The 23,648-nt window shown below is 41.9% G+C and overlaps 1 protein-coding gene across 2 annotated transcripts in view; it reads left to right on the forward strand.

The window, feature by feature from the left end:
• LOC135712506 (muscle M-line assembly protein unc-89-like) overlaps positions 1 to 23,648 on the forward strand; it is a 140,760-nt gene that overhangs the window by 77,621 nt on the left and 39,491 nt on the right. For both annotated transcript variants that reach the window (XM_065235452.1, XM_065235453.1), the window contains one exon: positions 10,116 to 10,900. In XM_065235452.1, coding sequence (XP_065091524.1) covers positions 10,116 to 10,900 — 785 coding nt within the window. The remainder of the gene's footprint in view (positions 1 to 10,115; positions 10,901 to 23,648) is intronic.

Genomic DNA, 23,648 nt, shown 5'->3' on the forward strand with positions numbered 1-23,648 from the left:
TTCTTTTACTTAAACACTCCACCACTTTAGACTTCCACAATACTCATACATAGTTCCTCTTTCTTTTTCTATTTTTCTCCTGTTTCATCCAACACCTTCTACACTGCAATTATTTGTAATATCAATGTCATCACCTTATCCAACATAATACCTTCCTTAATTGTGCAGCTATTTATGGTCCTATTATTTTTTTATGAATCATTATTATTTTCATTATTTTTTCACTTCCATTCTTGGACTTCATTCTTTTACTTCCATTCTTCCATTCAGAATTTTCCAACATTTCTACAGTTACTTCACTCATCAATTTCTAACGGTATACTAGACTTCTGCCAATTGAAATAATTTCAACTGGAAAGTAACCCAAATGAAGTTTGTTAACTTAGACTTTGGAAATTGATGAATACGTATTAAAATAACATTTTTATGCTGTGATCGAGATGGTAAGTTGATTTATTTAATTTTAATCCGTATCCTCTACGTTTGGAAGAAACCAAATAAACTGGCAACACTGGTACCTTTAATGTATCCATACCCTTCTTAACGGTAGTTGCCATAACAACTATCAATGGATAGCTTCCCGAAAAAAAATCCAATAAAAATACAATGATTTTCAATGTCATTTAACCATAATATTTACTGTCAAAGCATTGGACATTTTTGTCCATTACCATAAAATCAAAACGAAATTCATGGTTCAGAACAATAAAAATCATGGTATTTGATAAATTTACAGTAAAAAAGGGGGGTTGTTAAGCATCTTAACAATTAAAAAAAAAAGTAATTTTTCTCGAACAAATTTGAGCTGATCACACTAATTTTCGTTGTTTGAGCATTGTATCGTTGAAAATCGAAATTTATTTTTTCTCCTGTACAATAATTTAACAATAAATTTTAATGTACTCGAAATTCCACAGTAAAAATTATTGTAATTTTCCTGGTAAATTCGTTGTTTTATTATAATTATTTTTTTTTCGGGTTGCTACTGTCATATGTAGCTTAAATCATTTACACCACTGTAAGAATTGAACTTACTAAATTTGCCGATAAGACAGAAAAATGCATATCATGCAACTGCACTCACGTCAGTAGCGTTCACTTCTACCATAGCCTTGACAAACAGAATTATTCATTTACCTTTCCTACACCAAGAACAGCGAACCCGAATGCGCGGATCATGTTACATCTTTCAATACGCTAATAGCCTAGCAAGCACATTGACACCAATGAAACAAACATAGAATTGTCACACCGTTATAGGCATCTCACTTTGCCTACAGTAATTAAATATAAATCACACCATGCCAATGCAACAAATTATAAAATGTATTATGACAATAACTCCGTATATAAACCCCAGCAGTTGATTAATAAAGACAGATACTTTCGATCAAAGAATCACTTTGGATTGCGATCCTCTCCTGCCCAACTTGGGATACACAGGTTTGGACACCGCTGAAAGGAAAAGAAATTCCCCAAGGTTCTGCGATCCTCTTCTGCCCTCTGGGATAAACAGATGAGGACACCGCATCCATTCTTTGATTATGCCGCGAGCCTGCTTACTTGTAAAAGGGCATAATACTACGTTCAATAAGATTACACAAAATGTTGGCACTGGCAAATGCACCCAGCAGATTTTGAAATTTGCAGTTACAATCAGCATCAGTAGCGTCATAATTTCAACGCACAGCTAACTGTACTTGCTGTACTCCCCCGAAGAACACGGTTCGAGCAAACAAAGTGGGCACAATCGTCTCAACTCGGCCACCCCCCAACCGGCCCGACTGCCCGACTCCCTGCTTGCGATTAGTTCAGGGATCAGCACTAATCGCATACAAAAACAGAACGACCGGCAAGAAACCGCCGAACCAGAGCAGCCGCATACCACCCCCACCTCTCTCCGTGCTCTTCGAGGGAAGACTACGTCATACTGCGGTCGTGTATAGGACACAAGCCTTTAATTTATTTTCTGAAGGAAGTGTTACAAACAAGAGACAGATCATTATAAGGAGCCTCTGCATCCATGATCTATTGACAGGCGAAATAGGGTGTGCTATGTTGCTGGTAGAGCTAATAGTACACGAAACGAAAATCAATTATTTTATTCATGTGATTCACTTATACATTTTTGCCAAAACATCAGCCTTTGTTGCTTATACTTTCCATAAGACAAACCACATAGGTCCTATATGAATGCATAAAAGGTATGTGTGGCCGGTTATACATTTCATTTGACACATGATCTTCATTAACTTTTTGCAAGGCGTCTGCTTATTAGTTGACTTAAACGCTGTCCAGACTGGAGAGTTATAACATGTGATAACGATTGTCAAATAATTACAATACAGAAACCACCATCAAGATAGCGCTATAACATGTTATTACTCTGTAGTCTGAACGTACTATTATACATTTTATGAATAATCAGCAATAGACATTTGCCAAAAGGTATAAAGAGATTTCTATCCGTGTACGTTCAGACTATAGCTGATATCATGTAATATAGGCTATCTTGCAATGAGCCCTCATACAGAGGATTTCCAGTGAAAACTAGAAGTATGAGTGCTCATTGCAAGATAGCCTCTATAATATGATATAATGCCTTGTTCAGACTACAGAGTTATAACAAGTTATAGCGCTATAGTTTCTGTGCGACCTACCTTGTGAAGAGCTGGTCCGAAAGTGAGTGGAGAGTTGCCCGTGTGTGTTTATGAAGCGTTGCTATGAAGACCTCCGTTTACCGGTTTGCGCTTACAGCACATGGCTTGCTGACTTGTTAAGCGTCAAGTTAAGACCTGCTTACACCAGCGCTAATATATGTCACACATGACCCTCTCTCTTCACAAAAAATGAATTTTACTCGGTTTTCCTTTTTATTCCTTTAAGTAACGTTTCAGTGCATCCTCATTATTTTATTTTATTGCTACATGAATTGTCATTTGGAGCAATGGATTATAGAGGAAAAAAAAACTATACGAATATTTTTATGGCAGATATTACAACGGAACGCATTTTCGTAGTGGATTGATTAAGGGCATGGTGTAATTCAGGGTGGTGTTATATGCTAAGACCACAAGTGTGGATTACTGCCAATCACCGCGACAGAAAGGGGAACAAAAGGGAACGGAACAACAACAAACACGGTCGAATGATGCTCAGACTAGCATAAAATTTCTTCCTTCTTGGTTGGTTACATTGTCGCTTATTGTTCCGTGCGCCTGACGAACTGGTCTAGATACGCTGGGGGCTTCTTTTCACGATCGCTTTTACGGTTGTAGTGTAGCGTTTCTGTTGCGTTGTTTGGTGCGGTATCATTGGTTTTATTACGAAACTAACGATTTTAATTGGCTCACTACTTGAATAGCCTATTGGTCCCAAGCAAACGATTAACGTACCCCATTCTAGTCCAAAGTCTACTACTACACAATGTTTGTTTTGATTCGCTATGAAAGTTTGACAGATAAAATGAGAGGTTAGTGGATTTTCCTATGTTTCGAGGGATGAATCGATTAGCTTGGGACCGAAGAGAGTACCAGAGCTGAGCCAAAAAGTTGAGCACGTTATTTCGGGACCTTCTTGTCTTAGAGTTACCTCTATGGTAGAACCGCGCAACCGGTTTTCACAATTATGCCGTCGCGAGCGATCAGGTCATCTCGTACGCTACGATAGCTGCTATCTACGTTTGACCAACATCCGGTTTCCAATGCCGTCATGACAAGTTGAAGCGACACGTCTTTCGACGTAGCATGGGCGATCTCTTCTTCGGTGAGAATTTCTACTGAATTTGCTTCCAACATTCCGATTTCCCATGGGCTATCATCTTCATTAAAGGGCTCTTCATCACCATCGTAGAGGGCCCATGCATTAATCACGGAACCAAATTTTGTTCATTCAAGTTAAAAATATATATGTTTATTAAATAAAAATATGAATAGTTCAAAGTAAATTAAAAACATGTTTTCAACAAAAATATGTATGTTTAAATTAAATTCAAAAGCATGTTCAACAATACATAATCTGGGTAATCAATTTTTAGCGTGTCCTTTTTTCCTTCTTGTTTAAATTCGGCAAACTTAACCGCAAACGGCCTGCAAGCGGCGAAACCGAAGTAGAGGGTCCGGAAACCCACGAAAGCAAGTGTTCCAAGCTCGACAAAACCGGTGGAACATCACAATATTAACATCAATCCGTCGTTTCTGATGCCGATCCCCATATCATACTCACCCCCACCGTCGAAAGAAAAACAGATCATCCCCGAACACTAAACTTAGAAAGAGGCCGGTATGAGGACCAGCGTCAGAAACAACAAAATGACGCTAATATCACAAAGTTTCACCGGTTTTACTGAACTGGATCGGATCGTACACCCACCCTGACGGCCCCCCGGATCCAAACATCCACAGACTTTCCATAATCGCAGGAATTTCCATTTATTTGCTATCCATTTTATTTTGATTTATTCAGCATTCAAATGCTAAAATAATTTCAAAATATGTTAGTTTATTTTAAACATGAAAAGCATGTTTAAAATAAACATATTAATTTTTGACAGTCGGCGCCGCCGGGATGTTCTGAGGCATAACATCTCTGATCACGCCTTCCTTCGGATGGGAAGTAAAGCCGTTGGTCCCCGGTTCATGAGTTGATGGGTCGATAGGTAGGGTCCAGGTGTGGGAGCTGCCTTCCTGGCACGTCGGTAGCATTGGTGCTCAGCACGGAAAACAAGATCGACGGAAAAAACAAACCAAAGGAAAAAAAAAAAGAAACTAAATCGAGCAAAAAAATACCCGTACGACGTTTTTCCTATACCTAATGCATTGCTTGTCACAAAATATTAGACCCCCCCCCTCCTCCCTTAGAGCGTGACATAATATATGCATCAACCCAGAGTCTGGATGACGGGTCGGCAATGTTGTCCGTTCCACGCACGTACTCCACATTGTAGTTGTAGGGGCTCAATCTGAGCGCCCACCCATCAGCCCGAGTTAAAGCTCGCTTTGATTCCTCCCGCGATCGGTTGAGGATAAACGCTACTCCTTGAGCATCCGTGCGGAGGGTAAAGTGTCTACCAAGGAGGAAGTAGGAGAAGTGTTCAACTCCCCAAACCGCACTGAGTGCCTCGCGTTGGTTCTGGGCATAACCTCGCTCAGTTTTCGTGAGGGCTTTAGAAGCAAAGCTAATTATTCTTGGCTTGCGAGTTTTGCTTTCTTGTACTAGTACGGCACCTAGTGCGTTAGGGGAGGCGTCGGTGTACAAGATAGTTTTATCTGTGTCAGAAAAATATCCAAGGGCGGTTGTGCAATGCTGTATTCGCTGTTTAATTTGCTCGAAAGCCCTCTTCTGGTCCGCGTCCCAGGTCCATGCCTCTTTTGACACGATTTCCCACAACGGGCGCGATATCTGCGCTAAATTTCTCACATATGAGCTGATGAAGGACGCAAGACCCAAGAAACTCCGCAGCTCTGAAATAGTAGTAGGATCCCGGAAGTTGCGCACGCTTTTGATTTTTTTTCATCATCAACATGGAAACCGTCGCCATCCAATTGGTGAACAAGGAACTTAATGCTGCTCTTATCGAATCCGCATTTTGCTTATTTTCCCTTAGTACTTGAGCACTTCACCGACAATCTGTCGTAATTCGTCCAAGCACTTCACCGACAATGTCGTATTCGCAGAAATAAGAATATCATCTATATAGACTATCACGTTCCTTATACCAGTAAGTAGACGGGTTATTTCACGCTGAAATACTTCGGAGGCGCAATTGACCCCGAACATCAGCCGTGTAAAACGGTACATACCGTTTTCGGCAAGGAAAGTTGTGAGTTCGCTTAGCTACAGGTGATAAAATGCATTGCTCAGGTCCATTTTTGTGAAGTATTTTGCACCACGGAGTTTGACCCTCATTTCGTATGTCAAGGGCAGCCGAAAATATTCTTTATTTATGACTTTATTCGGCGCCCTCATGTTAACCACGAGCCGGAAATTTGACTTGCCTTTTGCCACGGCAGGCATGCCACTTATCCAGTTGGGCGCTTTTTTCACCTTCATTTCGTCCAGTCTTATCCGGGCAGCCTCCCTGAATGCTGCCGGGACGTTATAATACGCATTCTTGGTTGGAGGGATCGTTCCATCTACACTAAATTTGACTTGCACTCCCGGCATTTTAGGAAATATACCGTTCTCAATACTTTCCATGCTGTCAACGGTTTTTTCTACTTGAAGAAGCTTCAAGTCGTGTGCGGTAGACCGGCCTAGTAGCGATCTCGCCCCATCAGGGACAACATGGAATGTAGCGGTTACTAGCGGTTTGGATGTTCCTGGTACTTCTACTGATGCTCTGAAAGTACACTGAACCGGCATTGGTTTAGCAGAAGCATAGGCGCGAAAGCTTTGATGGGGCTGTTGAATGAATTGGAGTTTTGCGACACCCTCGTGATAATTTCGTTTGATGTGCACCCAATCACTGCCTCCAATTACGTTAACATCGGCTCCGGAATCGATCAGAAAACTTATGGGGTTAGCGGATCCGATACTGCAGTCAACTACTGCGTCCTCCAAAGTGTGTTTATGTTCTAAAAATGAGAATTTTGAGGGATTGTTGGTAAAGTGATAAAACGTAAAATGCTTGTTAAAATCGTATATTTAAAAGCCTTTTCTCATGTACGAATGATCAACCTTACTTTACCTGTTCTTCGTTAGTGGGATTTTTGTCACCGTAGGATTCAACATCAGAGTGCTTCACAATTTGCTGCACGCGCCGTCCTGTCCGGCATGCAACTGTGAAATGTCCTCGTTTTCCACATTTATCGCACGTTCTGGATAACGCGGGGCATTGCGGGTTTCGATGAGAAACGTTGTTGCACCTAGGACAACGCATCTGACGCCCTTGTGTTCGTAGGCTGGGCTGATTATCTCTCGCTTGAAGGTTGGACCTACCTGTCCATCTCGACGGGTCCAACCGGCGCTCTGATGCTTGCACGAAATCTGAGTTTGTACGACGATGCTTAGCGAATGGGTAGCTAGACTCTTGCTGAGAATCGGTCCTCTTGTTACTCGTTCCATAGTCCCGGCCAACCTTCAATATATTGGTATCCAGCGGTTGTTCGGTTGTTTCTGCCTCGTATGCTTCATGGCGTGTGGATGCCTGTACGATAAAATTGGTGTCGTAACCATGCTTTTACCAATTTTTAACTGTGCTCGCACTAATCGGTTTTGGTCACTGGAGCTGTAACCACACAGCCTAACGCTTCTAATTAGCCACGCGTGAAATGCGACTATTGATTCATCTTTTCCTTGCTTCATCTTCAAGAAGGCTCGGTGCTCTGCAGCTGTGTCTGTCATTGAGCGTAAATGTTTCTCAATACTTTACAAATACTTTATAACAGCGTGGATCAGCCAGGCTGGGACGTAGGTTAATGGCTCCTGCCCGAGGGATAGGTAGAGAAGCTTGACCTTGTAAACCGGCTCGTTTGCAAACCTCGAAGTTCTCGATGAAGTCGTGCCATTCAGCCCACATTTATTCGGACGGACACCGCCGGGAAAAGGCTTGATGTGCTCTGGGCTCACGGACGTATACGAACCATGTGGCTTAGACGGTTCGTGGCTGAAATTCCAGCTTTGGTCGGCTTTGTGACATACTGACTGCGGGGCACCAGGCTGGAGTAGAGTAATAGCAACAATCAATACGAAACTAACGATTTTAAATTGGCTCACTACTTGACTAGCCTATTGGACCCAAGCAAACGATTAACGTACCCCATTCTAGTATAAATTTCAGTACTACACTATGTTTGTTTTGATTCGCTATGAAAGTTTGACAGATAAAATGAGGGGTTAGTGGATTTTCCTATGTTTCGAGGGGTGAATCGATTAGCTTGGGACCGAATATAGTACCAGAGCTGAGCCAAAAAGTTGAGCTCGCTTCTTCGGGACCTTCTGGTCTTAGAGTTGCCCCTATAGTAATAGCCTTTGATAGGTCCACGAGCACTTTTTCAATTTGTGTCATTTGTTCACTTGTGCTGTGTTCTTCCGGGTTTGTCTGCTTAGCGGTGTTACCTCCCTTTGATGGTATGACCGGTTCTCCACCGTCACTGGTGGGGCTAATGCTTGTTGTGCTGTAGGTGCTGCTACGATCGGTGTCTGCGTCCTCACTTTCTTCACGGTCACTGCTGTTGCTTAAGTAAGCTGAATGTTCGCTACAGTCATCAATGAGGCTCGTGCCACCATCGACGATGTTTGGGTTTGCTTTTCGCTCCAGTTCACGATCGCTCGGATAACCCTCACGGTCTTCTTTCGGCCGAACGTACTTGCCGTTGTTTTGCATTGCTGAAACTTTGTTTGTTGTTTATAGGGTTACTGATACAGATTTCGAAATATTGCCTACAATTGCTCATAATAAAAAAATAAAGTCAATGATTTGTGAAAATTATATGCTTGTGCTGGTAAAATCTATGCATTATTTATTTATTTTTGTAATAGGGATCGCTTAGAAACGATTTCGGCTGATTTTGAAGGTTCTGCAGTGGCGTCATTTTCAAGTATTGAGGCTGATTGATTTTTTTTTTGCAAAAGCGTCGTTTTGAAACGATTAAGGCTTTTATCATTATATGGCATCGTTTTGAAACAGGCAGATTTAGCATTTTTTTTTTGCAGTGGAGGCATCGTTTTGAAACGATTTGGCAGGTTTTGCGTCGTTTTGAAACGATTAAGGCTTTTTTTCATTATATGGCATCGTTTTGAAACGATTGAGGCAGATTTAGCATTATTTTTTTGGCAGTGACGGCATCGTTTTGAAACGATTTGGCAGGTTTTGCGTCGTTGTGAAACGATTAAATCAGGCTTGGTAGTTTTTTTCCGCAATGGCGTCGTCTTGAGACGAATAAGGCAGATTTGGCGTTCTTTTTTCTTGTATTTTTTTTTTTTTGTGCGTGAGGGCTACGGTTATTCTAATCCGATTGGCTTCTTTAAGATAGAAGATTCCGTATGGCCTAATTAAATCTGGCAGGATCTCCAATGTACGACTTACCTTGTGAAGAGCTGGTCCGAAAGTGAGTGGAGAGTTGCCCGTGTGTGTTTATGGAGCGTTGCCATGAAGACCTTCGTTTACCGGTTTGCGCTCACAGCACATGGCTTGCTGACTTGTTAAGCGTCAAGTTAAGACCTGCTTACACTAGCGCTAATATATGTCACACAGTTTCTGTGTTGAAATTACTTGACAACCGTTATAACATGATATAACTCTCCAGTCTGGACAGCGTTTAAAACGCTGTCCAGACTGGAGAGTTATAACATGTTATAACGGTTGTCAAATAATTCCAACACAGAAACCACCATCAAGATAGCGCTATAACATGTTACTGTAGTCTGAACGTACTATAAAACGCTGTACAGACTGTAGAGTTATAACATGTTATAACGTTTGTCAAATAATTACAACGCAGAAACCACCATCAAGATAGCATGTTATAACTCTTTAGTCTGAACGTACTATAAGCCATAGTCTGTACGGGGTATAAGGATCAACGCTCGTCAATTCCAATTTCGAAGATGACATTTGTTATCTCTTCCCTTACATTGGACAAACTATGGCTATTTAGCCCCCTGTGTGCTTGTATTCGTGTTTTCAACAATGTTTGTGACGCGTTCAGTTTCTTTGCTTCAATAAAAAAAATCTTGGATTAAGAGCACATCAGTGTTTATGTAAGTGTATTTAAGTGAGTTAGTAATAAGTCTATACGTGGTCTGTTTAAAGACGTAGCAAATTAATATAAATAAATAAATAAATATTATCAAATCTTGAAAAAAAAATTAATGGCTATATGTATTGGCAAAAATATTGCTTTATTATTATATATTATATATTATTATATTATTTATCAATTCCAATCAGAAGAAGTTCTTCCGCAGCTGTTAAATAATGCACACTTTGTTTTGTTTTCAGTATTCATCTAATTTTTATACTGGCGGTAGAACTCTTAGAACTCTTACTGCATACAGTAGCAGCCGAACGAATATTTTTCTTAAGATCCGCAATATTGAGTTGCGCATTCGACACTATTGGAAATCTTCTATTTCGTAGTTTTTTTTAATTACGCTTTTCCTTTCTATTTTAGTATTCATGATCCCGTTAAACTTGATGGCGGCCATTGGGTAATTACAGCCAAAAACGAAGCTGGTGAAGAAAAAGTTAAACACCAAGTGATATTCAAAGGAAAAGAACATTTTCAGCATGTTGCTGGTATTTATCATGCTGACCCTAAATTAATACGCGATGAAAATGACGAATACTTATTGCCGGGAAGATCTAGGTCAGCGTCACGTGCTGCTTCAGTTTTATCGATCAAATCTCAACCAAGAGAGCCTTCTATACCCATCACTGAAGAAGCTTTGAATGCAGCATTTACTGAAGAAATTATTGAAGCTATAGAAGAAAATGCGGAAGTTCAAGCTGAGAAAGCTAAAAAAAACACACAGAAAAGAGAATGGCGTAAAAAGTTGTCCACCCTGTACAGTACCGAATCAAGGCCAATACCCGAGGAACTTACGAAACCCAAGCCACTCGACTTGAAGCAAAAGCTGTACTTTGAAGCTCAATTGAAGAACATGACTATAGCTGAAGGAAGTTCTGTCAAATTGGTATGCTCATGTGTTGGACCATCCCCTACGATCAAATGGTTTAAAAATAACATACCGGTATCATATTCGAAAACCTTGAAGAATAACTCAAAACTTGGCGTTGGTGCTATTCACTTCACAACTACTACTGTTAGCGATTCAGGCACATACAAATGTGTTGCTAGCAATAATTTTGGAGAAGTAGAGACATCCTGCCTGTTGTCCATATATCCCGTACTCGGAAAACAATATGAAGCACCAACATTTGTTAAAAATGTTAGAGGTAAGTGAACTTGTCATACACACAAAAAAGGGTTTCATAAAGAATCCACGAAATTTTCAGTGCATTAGTTCAACTGTTTTAATCATCCAGTAGTATTTGTATGTAAGTTTGCTTATAAAAATTTTTTACAACAAAAAATTATCGTGGAAAAAAATCGTTTCAAAACATAATACAGCAGGTCCATTGGAAACTACCTTTCTTATCTCGTAGGATATCATGTTGGCAAAATCAAGTAAGCATTGAACTAGCATATCTAGCAGGGATTAGAGAAGAAGTTAACATGTTCAGTTGATGTGATCAATAGCTTTATTCTTCCAAACAACTCATGTTTAAAATAAGGAATGAACTACAAGAGGGAAAATGAATTTTCATGCAACTTTATTTTGAGTGTTTAAGAGCATTTATCTGTAAAAAATCCTCATGTTTGTAAAAAGAACACAAAACTTCGACATTGAGAAATATCTCGAGGGAACGTAATACAATAAAAAGACTATTGACATGCACTGACTACACACACCTAACACTATAGACTATAGACAACGGACAACACACAATGACGGACGCCGCCACTAACCGCACGACCACAACAAAGAACCAAAGTCAGAATTAAGGAGCATTCGAAGTACAGTAAACCAGTAAATTGATCAAGTAATAAGTATGTGAATGTTTTCTTTGCGTGTAGTTTATTTTCAATTAATTTATTGTTTAAACCAGTACTGGGGATTGGTTTGTTTATAGGGTTTGTTTATAGGGTTGCTTCCACACACTTGCTATTAAAACATATTTTTCGGAATTATAAAATCTTTAGATGATATTTTGTACCTGTAAGTTAAAAGAAGAGGTTGTAAATTATACTTACAGTGAGCGCTCGCGAGTCGTAAAATCACTGATTGTGACTATCTGAAAGCAAATTTGACAAGTTTTATGAGTCACACACTTGCCTTTCAACCTCTTCAACTAGTACAAAATATCATTAAAACATCTAATGATTCCAAAATTCCGAAAATATTTTTTTTTTTTTGTTCGAAAATTTGAAAATACTGCTTTGAAGTGAAATTGATCAAGAGTTTGTTGATTGTTGCAACTTGTTGTTCCAAAAGTTGTTGCAGTTATTTTATTATTAATTTGGCTTACAGTAGGTCTGCAGAATGTAAGTTGATGTGATTACAGCTCATATATATCATTTATATATTTGAAAAATATGTTTATTATCAACTATATATGTGAGAACAGAAAATAAGCTAAGATTAATGTAGAATTATCTGTGATTTTCAAACAAACTTAATGAGAAATGTTGATTAAACGTGCCTTTGAATTACCTATCAATATTGAATCTTAAAAAAACGAATTTATTTTCAGCAGTTTGTTCGATCAATTTAACACCTGTGATCAATTTACCCCCGATTTACGGTACTTAAAGTAATTAATGCATTATGAAGTAGGACTGCAGGTAAATAAAATAAATATTACGCACTAAATGTAATTAATAGCACTAAAATTATGAAATTTCGAAAACAACTTGAAACTTTGCCGAAGATACTACCCTGTTTTGAGGCATCGTTTCAACGATATTAAACAAAGACCACCATTAGACTACCAATAATCGCAGATCAGTCCCATATGGAAAAAGTAGGCATTGAGAAAATGGCAGTCGAAGTTACGAAGTGCAATTCCCATGTAAATATTTGAAAAATCATAGGTAATTTATTAATTTTTTTGAGTCAAAATCAGCTTCAATGAAGCTCGCATGTTTTGTTATATCAGCGAAAAATATAGCAATTCAAAAAGCAGAACATTAACTTGAACTATGAACTATTGTATTTCAGGTTGGAACTGACATGCATGATGGGAAAAATTGATGACGTTGTTTTCACATTTTTCATGATCAAAGTCCGTAGTATTATCACATAATATGAAAGTTAATTCCAATTGATAGTGGATAGCGTTGTTATCACAAAATTGACGAAAATTCATATGGGACTTATATGCGATTATAGGCAGTAAATTTGACAGAACTTTCAAAAATAATATCTATTTAATCGCACAAAATCACCCCCTTGAATGTTTAGGGCTAATAGCATTCAATACTGGATATATGTATGTATGTAATAGCAATTCCATAGAGCAAAGCCGTTGGTCCCGGTTCATGAGTTGATGGGTCGATAGGTAGGGTCCAGGTGTGGGAGCTGCCTCCCTGGCGTCGGTAGCATTGGTGCTCAGCACGGAAAACAAGATCGACGGAAAACAAATCAAGGAAAAAAAAAGAGTCTCAGAATTTCGTGAGCGCAATGAAATAAAAGGGATGTCGACCACTACCTACATCTCTTCTTTCCGCTCTCAGGATTCGACGATTCGCTGTCTCTTGTTGTGTGTTCTTCTAAAACTGAGCAATATTCAATACCGCAAAACATCTACGCAGTGATATTTTCTTTCGGCGCAGATGATGTGCGGTAATCGAAAGTTAAGAATGTATCACAAAATTTACAATAATATTCTAGCCAATTTTCATACACGTATTGGACTGCAACAGCCGAACTTATGAAAGAATAGGTTGCCCATAGCACATTTTAAGAAAACATCACAAGTTTTAATGGGTGTTTTAAATCAATCATTACGAAGAAACCATAAAATTTACAAGATTACTATCAAAGGTACAGCTCTAGGGAACTGAATGGAGAATTTTTTGTGGAACAAATAAATTAACAGTTATGAAGATGTTTAACTTAAAATCACTAAAATGTATGAAATTTTAAAGTTGTTTTTGGTACTCTCAACATACTTTTCAATTTTGTTGTATAATAATTAAATTTAATCGAGTTCTTCACAAAGAAGCTTTGGTAGATAAGACTTCAATCTTTCATTTGGTATATTTCAATCAGAAAAAAACACATTAGGGTTGAAAAAATATAGCTAACCAAAGATGGCTATGAGAAAAAAAACATAGAATGCTCAGTTGACAGCTTGTTCTCGTCACGATTGGTCGTTTTTTCGGTACTTTCGAGCTGTTTATTTTTCTCCTTTTTTCACTTCGTAGCGAGTCTACTTTTTTCCTAATCGTCTGGAAATCACTCGTGGCTGGCCATAAAGCTCCCCAACGCGAGTCATCGGAGTAGTGCTGGCTTTTAATAGCCATTAAATCCTAGAAACATATTTCTTGTTTTTCCATAAACCAAAGTCACCGGCTGGGGATAGCAGCTATTGGAACAAAAGCACGAGCTTTTGTCGGTTAGAGAAGAGAGTGGTCAGAACAATCTCGCACTCACAGTGAATTAGTAGTGAGTCACTATTTGTTTACATCCCTCACCGGGTAAAGTAGGCGCAGTTAAAAGCCGTTCTTCACAGCCGGAATAGTCTTCGGTATAGGTCGGCGACACCCCAAGTCAGTTTTCGTGGTGCAATATATCATCCGTCGAGTGAAAACCCCAGTATGATACAGTGAAAGCAGTTTAACTCAAAGAACTCACTCTCAAGAGAGCGGTCTCTTATCCGGTATATAACAGTGAGCCGTAGTGTTTTCGCGGGTGTTACGTTCTCCGGATAACTTCACTCTATCTATCTGGTTTCCATTTCCCCCGTGTGAAAAAATAAATAATCAAAGTGCATCGTTGGGGGTAATTTTTCCCGCGGTCCACTGACCATGGCGTCGGCAGTGGACCCCTTACCCCTTACTGGGGACCCAGGTGGAGGTCTATCGAACAAATCTACACAAAACCTAATCAATGGAAGCTACGCTGGAAGAACCCTTCCAGAGTACATGGACCCCAAGAACACCAGCGGCGAGCTGACAATTCTGAGGATGGAAGGCGTCCACGGCTCACTTCCGAAGCACCCCTTTCTCCTAAGAACCTCCGTGGAAAAATGGATCGGCTCAAAAATAGAAGGAGCTTTTCCAGAGGGCAAAGGAATCTCCTACGCTCTCAAGGTCCATAGCCCTGAACAAATAAAACGTCTGCTGGCGATGTCGAAGCTACTCGACGATACAGAAGTCAAAATAAGCAAACATCCTAACCTCAACTTCACCCGATGCGTTGTAAGCTGTCTAGACACTGTGAATTTCAACGACGATGATCTCAAGGCTGCCCTAGCTTCTCAAAAGGTTGCGGATCTTCGCCGGATCACTCAAAGGGTTGGGGAACGACGGGAAAATACTCCCACTATCATCCTAACGATCGAAGGGACTACTCTTCCGGAATTCATAGACTTTGGCTGGCTTCGATGCAGGACAAGACGGTACTATCCGGCACCGATGTTGTGCTATAAGTGCTGGAATTTTGGACACACCAGGGCTCGTTGCCAGCAAACCAATGCTACATGTGGAAACTGTGCCCAACAGCATGAGACCGCTGAAGGACAACACTGCCATACTACTTGTTTTTGCACCAGGTGCAATATAGCCGAACACAGCCTCTCAAGCCGCAAATTCCCCGTGTACGTTACCGAAAACGAGATTCAAAAGATTAGAGCAGCCAAGAGGCTCTACCAACAGACGCATGGTACAACCAGCTACGCTGGAGTTGCCTCTGCTGGCAAGGACCAAATTATCTCCGAACTGTCCGACAATCTTGCAATCATCCGTCTTGAAATGGAGGAAAAGGACAAGCGGATCCAAGCACTCGAAGCTGGCAACAATGGCAACATCACCAACAGCAACCTGATCCATGAACTTATGGCAAAAATCGATTCCCTCGTGGAAGAAATTAAGAAGAAGGACGATCGTATACTCGCCCTGGAACAGGTCCTAGTCCAACGATCCAGGACCATCAGCGGGGACGATACGATTGAACACCTATGCCCAAGTGTCTTCACTCAATAGCACCGTCGCCCTCAAAGATAAAGAGATCGCCACACTGCGAGCAATTGTAGCCAAAATTCCGAAGGAAAACACCACCTCAACACCGCAAAACTCCCACAAATCCAGGAAACTCTGCCAAGAGGGAACATCTAAAAATGATCCGCCATCCAGCGAACTTCAACCACCCAAACCCCTAAACTCAGACCTGCGGGAGGCTCGACTCCGAAGCCGAAGCCGCAGCAACAACCCCAAAAAGGTAACTGGATCCCCAAAACGGTCCCGCTCTCCAATCAAGAAAGACAAAAGGAGCAACAACAACAACAACACCAGTAATAGCAACCAACCAACGGAAAAGAACAAACCGAAACTCAAACCCGGCATTGACCCTGACTCGCATTCGCCCTCATCAGAGCACTCCGACGACCCTATGAACTAATACAATTCTCACTGCACCTTTCCCCCCTAACAACCTACAATGCACCCCACAATACCACCCACCCAAGATAATACGGTTCTTCAAAATGCGGAGTCACCCAGTCATGTAGCCGATACAAACGACATCATCACACCAACCAACACCAGCTGGATGAAGAAAACGGTGGAAGCCTCGGGTAGCCGCGACCCCGTTAGTGCGGACGCTACACCCCCACCGGAACTGTCGGACAACCTCCGGCACCCAAACGCTCTCCCCGTTACCGGACGCACAAGGGTGGTATCACCCGTTCCCCGAACTGTTTCCCGTCTAGACCTTGGGACAAACGAGGCCCCGTTGGTGCGGAAGCCATACCCCCACCGGTACGAGCGGACAACCTTCGTTCCCCTTGGACTGACGGAGGAGGGACGGACAAGGGTAGAAATACCTATACCCCTGGAAGGACCATGGAAAGCTACGAAGACTACGTGAAGCAACTCACTCCCCGCACAACACTTAGGAAAAAAGGACTCCAATTTCATACCAATACAACTCATCTGACAGTTTCAGGCCACACAGGTTTTAACCTCAGCCCGCTTCCACCCGCAGCAAAAACAGATGCAGCCCTATATGACCTGCTCTCTCATCAAAGATTTGGATCATCGCTACTCAACCAACCGTCTTCCTCCCACAACAACAATAAACCAGCCACAAACAATCATCCCCCACACAAAGTGAGGAAAACAAATAATCCAGAAAGAACTCCCGGACTTGCGGCAACCCTGCCAGCGATAGACTCTCTTCATCTGCCTCGTTCTGGTGAAGCCTCACCTATCATCGGACCTCTCGAATCAACGACAAACCTGCCAGTGCTGGACTCCTCACCGGCACCTTCCTCTGGCGAGACTACACTCGCTAGGACTCCGCATCGTCTAGAAATCCCTAAAGTTGCAACCGATGATAGAACCAGGCTTGCGCTGCAGTGGAATATAAATGGTTACATGAACAATCTCCCAGACGTTGAGCTCCTGGTACACGAAAACCCTCCTTTGGTTCTCGCTATTCAAGAGATCCATAGGACCAGCACCGAAAATCTTAATCGTACCCTACGGGGATCATATCACTGGGTATACAAAAGTAGCCCTAATATATACCACTCCGTTGCAATTGGCATCCACACATCGTCAACTTTCTTCCCGATCCAGATTCAGACCGATCTTCCGATCGTGGCGGTTCGACTGGAAGCCCCTCTCGCAGTATCTATCATCAGCATCTATTTACCCTGCGGACAAATCCCGGACCTACAAAACAAACTGTTCGAGACGCTCAAGCAAATTGATGAACCTAGAATTATCCTCGGCGATGTCAACGGACATCATCCGGCTTGGGGCAGTTCAAAGTGTGACTCCCGAGGTAAACTTCTGGCCGATATCGCTGAATCTCTTGAGCTTATCATCCTCAACGATGGATCAAACATGTACATCAGTGGTCAAAGGGAGTCCGCCATAGACATATCAATGGTAAGTTTAGACATTGTGAGTCAACTGCTCTGGCAAATTCACGAAGATCCCATGGGCAGCGACCACCGACCAATTGACATCTTTCTGAACGACCGTCCACCTGAAACATCGAGACGCCCAAGATGGATCTACGAGCTGGCGAATTGGGAAACTTTCCAGTCAGCGATAGATGCACGGCTTGAAGAGGCGATGCCGGAGACAATCTCCGACTTTGTATCCATGATTAATCGCGTATCCAAATCATCAATACCACGAACAAGTTCTCACCCCGGACGTAGAGCCCTCCACTGGTGGACCACTGATACAAAGACTGCGGTCAAAGCCAGAAGGAAGGCTTTACGAGCTGCCAAGCGACTGCCCGAAGGACACCCCGGTAAGGAAGAAGCGATGGCCTCCTACAGGAAAAGCCGTAACGGTTGCTGACAAACGATCCGAGAAGCGAAGCGAAACAGTTGGGAGAACTTCCTAGAGAGCATCAACGCACACCAAACATCAGCAAACTTTGGAGACATGTTAATGCCTTAAGCGGAAAAAGAAGAACCACAGGTATTGCCATCCGAGCAAACGGAACAATCACTCGTGAGCAGAGCGTCGTAGCAGACACGCTTGCTGACTATTTTGCCAATCTCTCCTCGCTTGGCATATATGACCAGCATTTTATCAGGCGGCACGGAGTCTCCAACGAATCCTTAGCGCGACTGCAGATCCCTAGCGACCGTAGTGGCCTTCAAATCAATCGCCCCTTTTCCCCAGTTGAACTCAACTATGCGCTATCGAAGGGAAATGGGAAATCTGCGGGCCCCGCCGGCCTCGGCTACCCTAGTCTAAAACACTTGCCCCCAGCAGCGAAGCAAAACTTTCTGCACCTTCTTAACAAGATCTGGCTCAACGAATCCTTACCTAAAGAATGGAACCACAGCCTAGTGGTGCCAATTCCCAAAAGCGGTTGCAATCCAGTCGACCCCAGCAGCTACAGACCAATTTCCTTAACATGTTGCAGCAGTAAAATCATGGAAAGAATGGTAAATCGGAGACTGATTCAATTCTTAGAGGACCACGGCCACCTTGACCATCGGCAGCACGCCTTCCGTCCCAGTTATGGAACAGGAACCTACTTCGCCACATTGGGACAGCTACTAAATGACGCCAAAGAGCGAGGGGAACACACAGAAATCGCAACATTCGACCTGTCGAAGGCCTACAATCGTACCTGGACACCGAACATCATCAAACAGTTACAGGATTCGGTATCGGGACATATATTGGCATTCGTCCACAATTTCCTCGACAACCGGACCTTCGAAGTATGTATTGGAGCTCACAAGTCAAAAATTTGCCGAGAAGAAACGGGGGTTCCTCAAGGCCCAGTCATCGCCGTCACTCTTTTTTTGGTAGCAATGAACGGGGTTTTCCGTAACCTGCCGAAGGATATATACACTTTCGTATACGCTGACGATATTGTCCTCCTCACCGTGGGCAGAACACCGAAGGCCTTGAGACGGAAGCTTAAAGCGGCGGTCAATGCTGTAGTAAGATAGGCCAGCTCAACCAGATTTCAACTCTCCGTGGAAAAAAGCGCCGTAACGCACATCTGCAGTTCTAATCACCGTATCATCCCCAGCACGATCACTATCAACGGTAAAACAGTTCCTTTCCGGAAGACAATCAAGATTCTCGGCGTACGCATTGACAGACACCTTACCTTCAAAAACCATTTCCTGGAGGTCAAAGAGAACTGTAAAACGTGGATTAATTTACTAAAGACGCTCTCCAAAGAGCATCGCAGCAACAATCGAGATATAAGACTGCGAGTCGCAAAAACCATCATCCACAGCAGGCTCTTCTACGGAATTGAGCTTACCTGTAACGCTTCCAATCATCTAACTGCAATCCTCGGTCCAGTATACAACAGCTCGCTTCGAATTATCTCTGGACTTCTGCTATCCACACCCGCCATCTCCACCTGCATTGAGGTCGGGGAATTTCCTTTCGCCTTCTGTCTAACCACCGCCCTATGCAAAAGAGCCGTTTGCTTTCTAGAGAGAACCGCTCCCTGCCCCAGAAATGTCTTTCTCCTTGACGAGGCTAATCGACTCCTGCGTCAAATATCAAACCAGGAGCTACCCCCGGTTGCTTTACTGCAGTGGAACGGGACTAGAAATTGGGCCGCTCCACAAGTGCGCTACGACAAAACCATTAAAAACAGATTTCGGGCAGGAGACGACTCGTCAGCTCTTAGAAACACCGTTGTTAAACTACAAACCATAAAATACGCTAACCATACGATCCATTTCACCGATGGCTCTAAGGCACAAGGGCGAGTAGGCACAAGCATGACTGAAGGAACCTCATTCCAGCACTACCGTCTTCCGGATATTTGCTCGGCTTTTTCCGCTGAGGCCGCAGCTATTACCCTAGCAACGTCTAGTCCATCCACCGGTCCAGTAGTAATTTTTTCCGACTCCGCCAGCGTTCTATCAGCCATATGCAGCCCGACCGCAAGGCATCCCTGGATTAAAGAGATACAGAACAGAATCAATAACAACATCGTACTCGTTTGGATTCCGGGACACTGTGGAATCATAGGTAACGAAACGGCAGACCAACTAGCCGCGTCTGGAAGATACGGTCCTTTTCTAACACGTGAAGTCCCCGGACAGGACATCAAACGATGGGTTTCAAGTACGGTTCGCGCAGCCTGGGTGGCCGAGTGGAACAGTCTTAGACATCCTTTCATACGGAAAATCAAAGGTGATACGCATAAATGGGAGGACCTTCCCATTCTAAAAGACCAAATAAAAGTTTCAAGACTCCGCACTGGCCATGCGCGTTTCTCACACAACATGGGGGACAGTAGAAACTTCAGAACACTGTGTGAGACTTGCCAAAAGCGACTTTCCGTTGAACACGCCATCATCGAATGCCCGGCATACCAGTCCCATCGGGAGCTCCATGGTATCCCCAATAGCATTAGGAACGCCTTACAAAATGACAAATTCTCCACATCGGCTCTTATCTGTTTCCTAAAAGACACTCAATTATACAACCAAATATGATCCCGAAAAATCTAAGTAAGGACAGCACACCATACGGCCCCGCAAAAACTGCCACAAACCAATGCTACAACTCCCACACACGATGAACACCCTGCTTTCAACAACGGACATGATCTGGAGACGAACAACAATACTCAACATGGCAACGACCCGGCTTTCCGACAGAAACAACGTAAAAAAAAACCCAAATATCGTAACTATTACTCAGGGGGGCCTCTAACGCCCTCTTCTATGAAATGACTGGAGATAAATCAGCCTGCGGCTGAAAATCTCGATAATTAAAAAAAAAAAAACAAACAAAAAAAAAACAGAATGTTGAATAACTTACTTAGCAGTCATTTCCGACCCTATGTTTCATGGGGATTTTTCACAACTTTCCCTATCTATCCTTAAAATATATAAAACCCGGAACCAAACACCCAACCCTATCGGAAAAAATGCTCTGCTTTCACTCAAACGTTGTGCATTTGTTCCTTATTAAAAATATTAAACCCCTATTGTTTTTGTATTTCACCATAAGGGTGCACCTTAGTGAGTTAGGGTTGGTCAAAAATTGTCATTTTCGACTATACATCCAACTTTAAAAACTCATAAATTTTTAACTACTAGGCCAATTTTCGATCTTTATTCAGTACTAGCTGAGTGTGCCCAGCCTTGCTCTAGATTCAATGTTAGCTTGAGCTTATGAATGCGCCGATTAAAAAAAGCATGCTATATTGTACGTAGCCCCTTTCCCCTCTCTTATCTATTTAAGGGGATACCCAATTACCTCCACATGCCAAATTTGGTTCTATTTGCTTGATTAGTTCTCGAGCAATGCAGAAATTTCTATTTCGTTTGTATGGGAGCCCCCCTCCCCCTTTATAGAGAAAGAGGGGTCTCGAACCATCATAAGAACCTTTCTCGGCGCCAAAAACCCCTGCATACAAATTTTCTTGAAGATCGGTTCAATAGTTTCCGAGTCTATAAGGGTCAGACAGACAGACAAACAGAAATTTATTTATACATAGGGGAAAAGTTAGCTTCGGCAATACCTTAACCTATTATCGTCAGGGGGGTAAACAACGTCCTTGAGAGCTCAATTTTGTCATGTGGATACATTGTGTTTCAGAGCAACTATTGGCCAAATTTGAGTGCTCCAGGACTTTGTTTACCCCCTTGACGATAATAGGTTAAGGTATTGCCGAAGCCAACTTTTCCCCTATATATTTTGATTTTGATTGATTTTGATAGGATAGATAGGATGGTCAATCAATTTTCAAAGAAAGAGTTAGTTTGGAATATTTTCTAACACAAAAATAATTAACATGAATTGAAAAAGAATCTTATTAGTAATAGGGTTAACTAACCCATTTCCAGCCTATTAAGCACAACCCGGACTTAGTCTTTTTTTTAATCTAGCGCAGCTTAGCACCAAACAGAATGTTATTATTACTGATGGCTTTCAAATTTATTTACCTTTCCGTACGTACCGCAAGATTTGATAAAGAGAAACCAATCTTTGAGATATTTTCAAAAGTCTAACACTGCTTCTTGACGCCAAACTCGGCCTAAGGATTTCAAACTCGGCCTAACGCATTGAAACGCCATTGAAACACCAATGAATTCACTTCGGCCTATCGGATGAAGATAATACATGATTCGGTCGGAGCGCCTTTTTTGTTTTTGGGAATAATGGGTGCAAACCTTCATATCACGCGTTCTCATTGACATCGTTCGGTAGCTTATTAACTAAAGTATCATACCAAACGCATAATTGACTTGTTAACTCTGAAAGCATGGATTTATTTGAACTTTTCTGCTCGATAGGCCCAAAATGGACGATTAGGCCGAAGTAGTTCTCTACCCTAAACGGAAAAGGGACACTGACCAATTATTACACTTCGGAAGAAATCAACGGATGTCTTAATAATATCGGAAATTTTAAATCACGTTCGATCAAAATAGTTAACATATGTGAGCGTAGTCCTACGTCAACTGTTCGTACAACCCGTTGGGCTTACCCTTGTAGTTTTTTTTTTTTGGTATTTTACCTCTTATGTCAGGCTCATCCATACCAATTTAAGGTATCGAGATATTCTTTCCTGCTCGGGTATAAGCCCACGATTCAATAGCATGCTTTTATAAACAAAATGCTTTTAAACGATGGATGTAATCATAATTCAAAGACTATCTAGTAAAAATCGGTAGCTTAGTAGTTACCGTCACGATTTCAATTCCAGTCCAGTATAGTCGAATAAAAGCGTTTCTATGTTCTTTTTTTTAAGTAGTTCGTTTATTTACTAGGCTCAGTCGTGTATGACACTTTGCGGAGCTAAAAATCCGTAGTTTTTTAATTAACATTTTAAACAGCAGTAAATCTAGGTTAGTATTGAGTACCAATTACTCGTGATGGTAGGTAGGAAAAAGGTTTCTGAAACCTCCTTCAGATAATTCTCTCGAACGGTTGACCAAATGCTGGTTGGACAGGGGCAAGTAGCACAGAAAAAGGTGGATAATAAGACTGGAAATGGCTGGAAAATGTGTGGAAAGGAGGGAAGGGTCACATCAAAATCTAACATCAGACAAACAAACGAATTCGTAGATCGCCTGCATGTAGGGAAGATCACGGGTTCCCAATACATCTCTTACTTCACGGAAGGGTTGTCTACCTTGGGCCACTAGGGTATCCAATAATCATGCTCTGGAGGCGTCAAACTGCGTGATCGATGTCATCATAACCGGTTCTGCACCTACATATTTTCAACGAGGTTTATTCTGTAGAGATGCGCGTCTAGCGAGTAGTGGTTGGACATAAATCTTAACATCACGCGAATGAATTCCCGACTTAAATCCAGACCTTTGAACCACGCACTCGAAGAAACATTTGGAGTAATGGAAGTAATAAACGGAAAAGTGATCAATTATTACACTTCGGAAGAAATCAACGGATGTATTAATAATATCGGAAATTTTAAATCACGTTCGA

Source organism: Ochlerotatus camptorhynchus, unplaced genomic scaffold (assembly GCF_037179485.1).
Source record: "Ochlerotatus camptorhynchus isolate MF236.1 unplaced genomic scaffold, CSIRO-AGI_Acam_v1.1 ptg000488l, whole genome shotgun sequence".
Taxonomy (NCBI): domain Eukaryota; kingdom Metazoa; phylum Arthropoda; class Insecta; order Diptera; family Culicidae; genus Ochlerotatus; species Ochlerotatus camptorhynchus.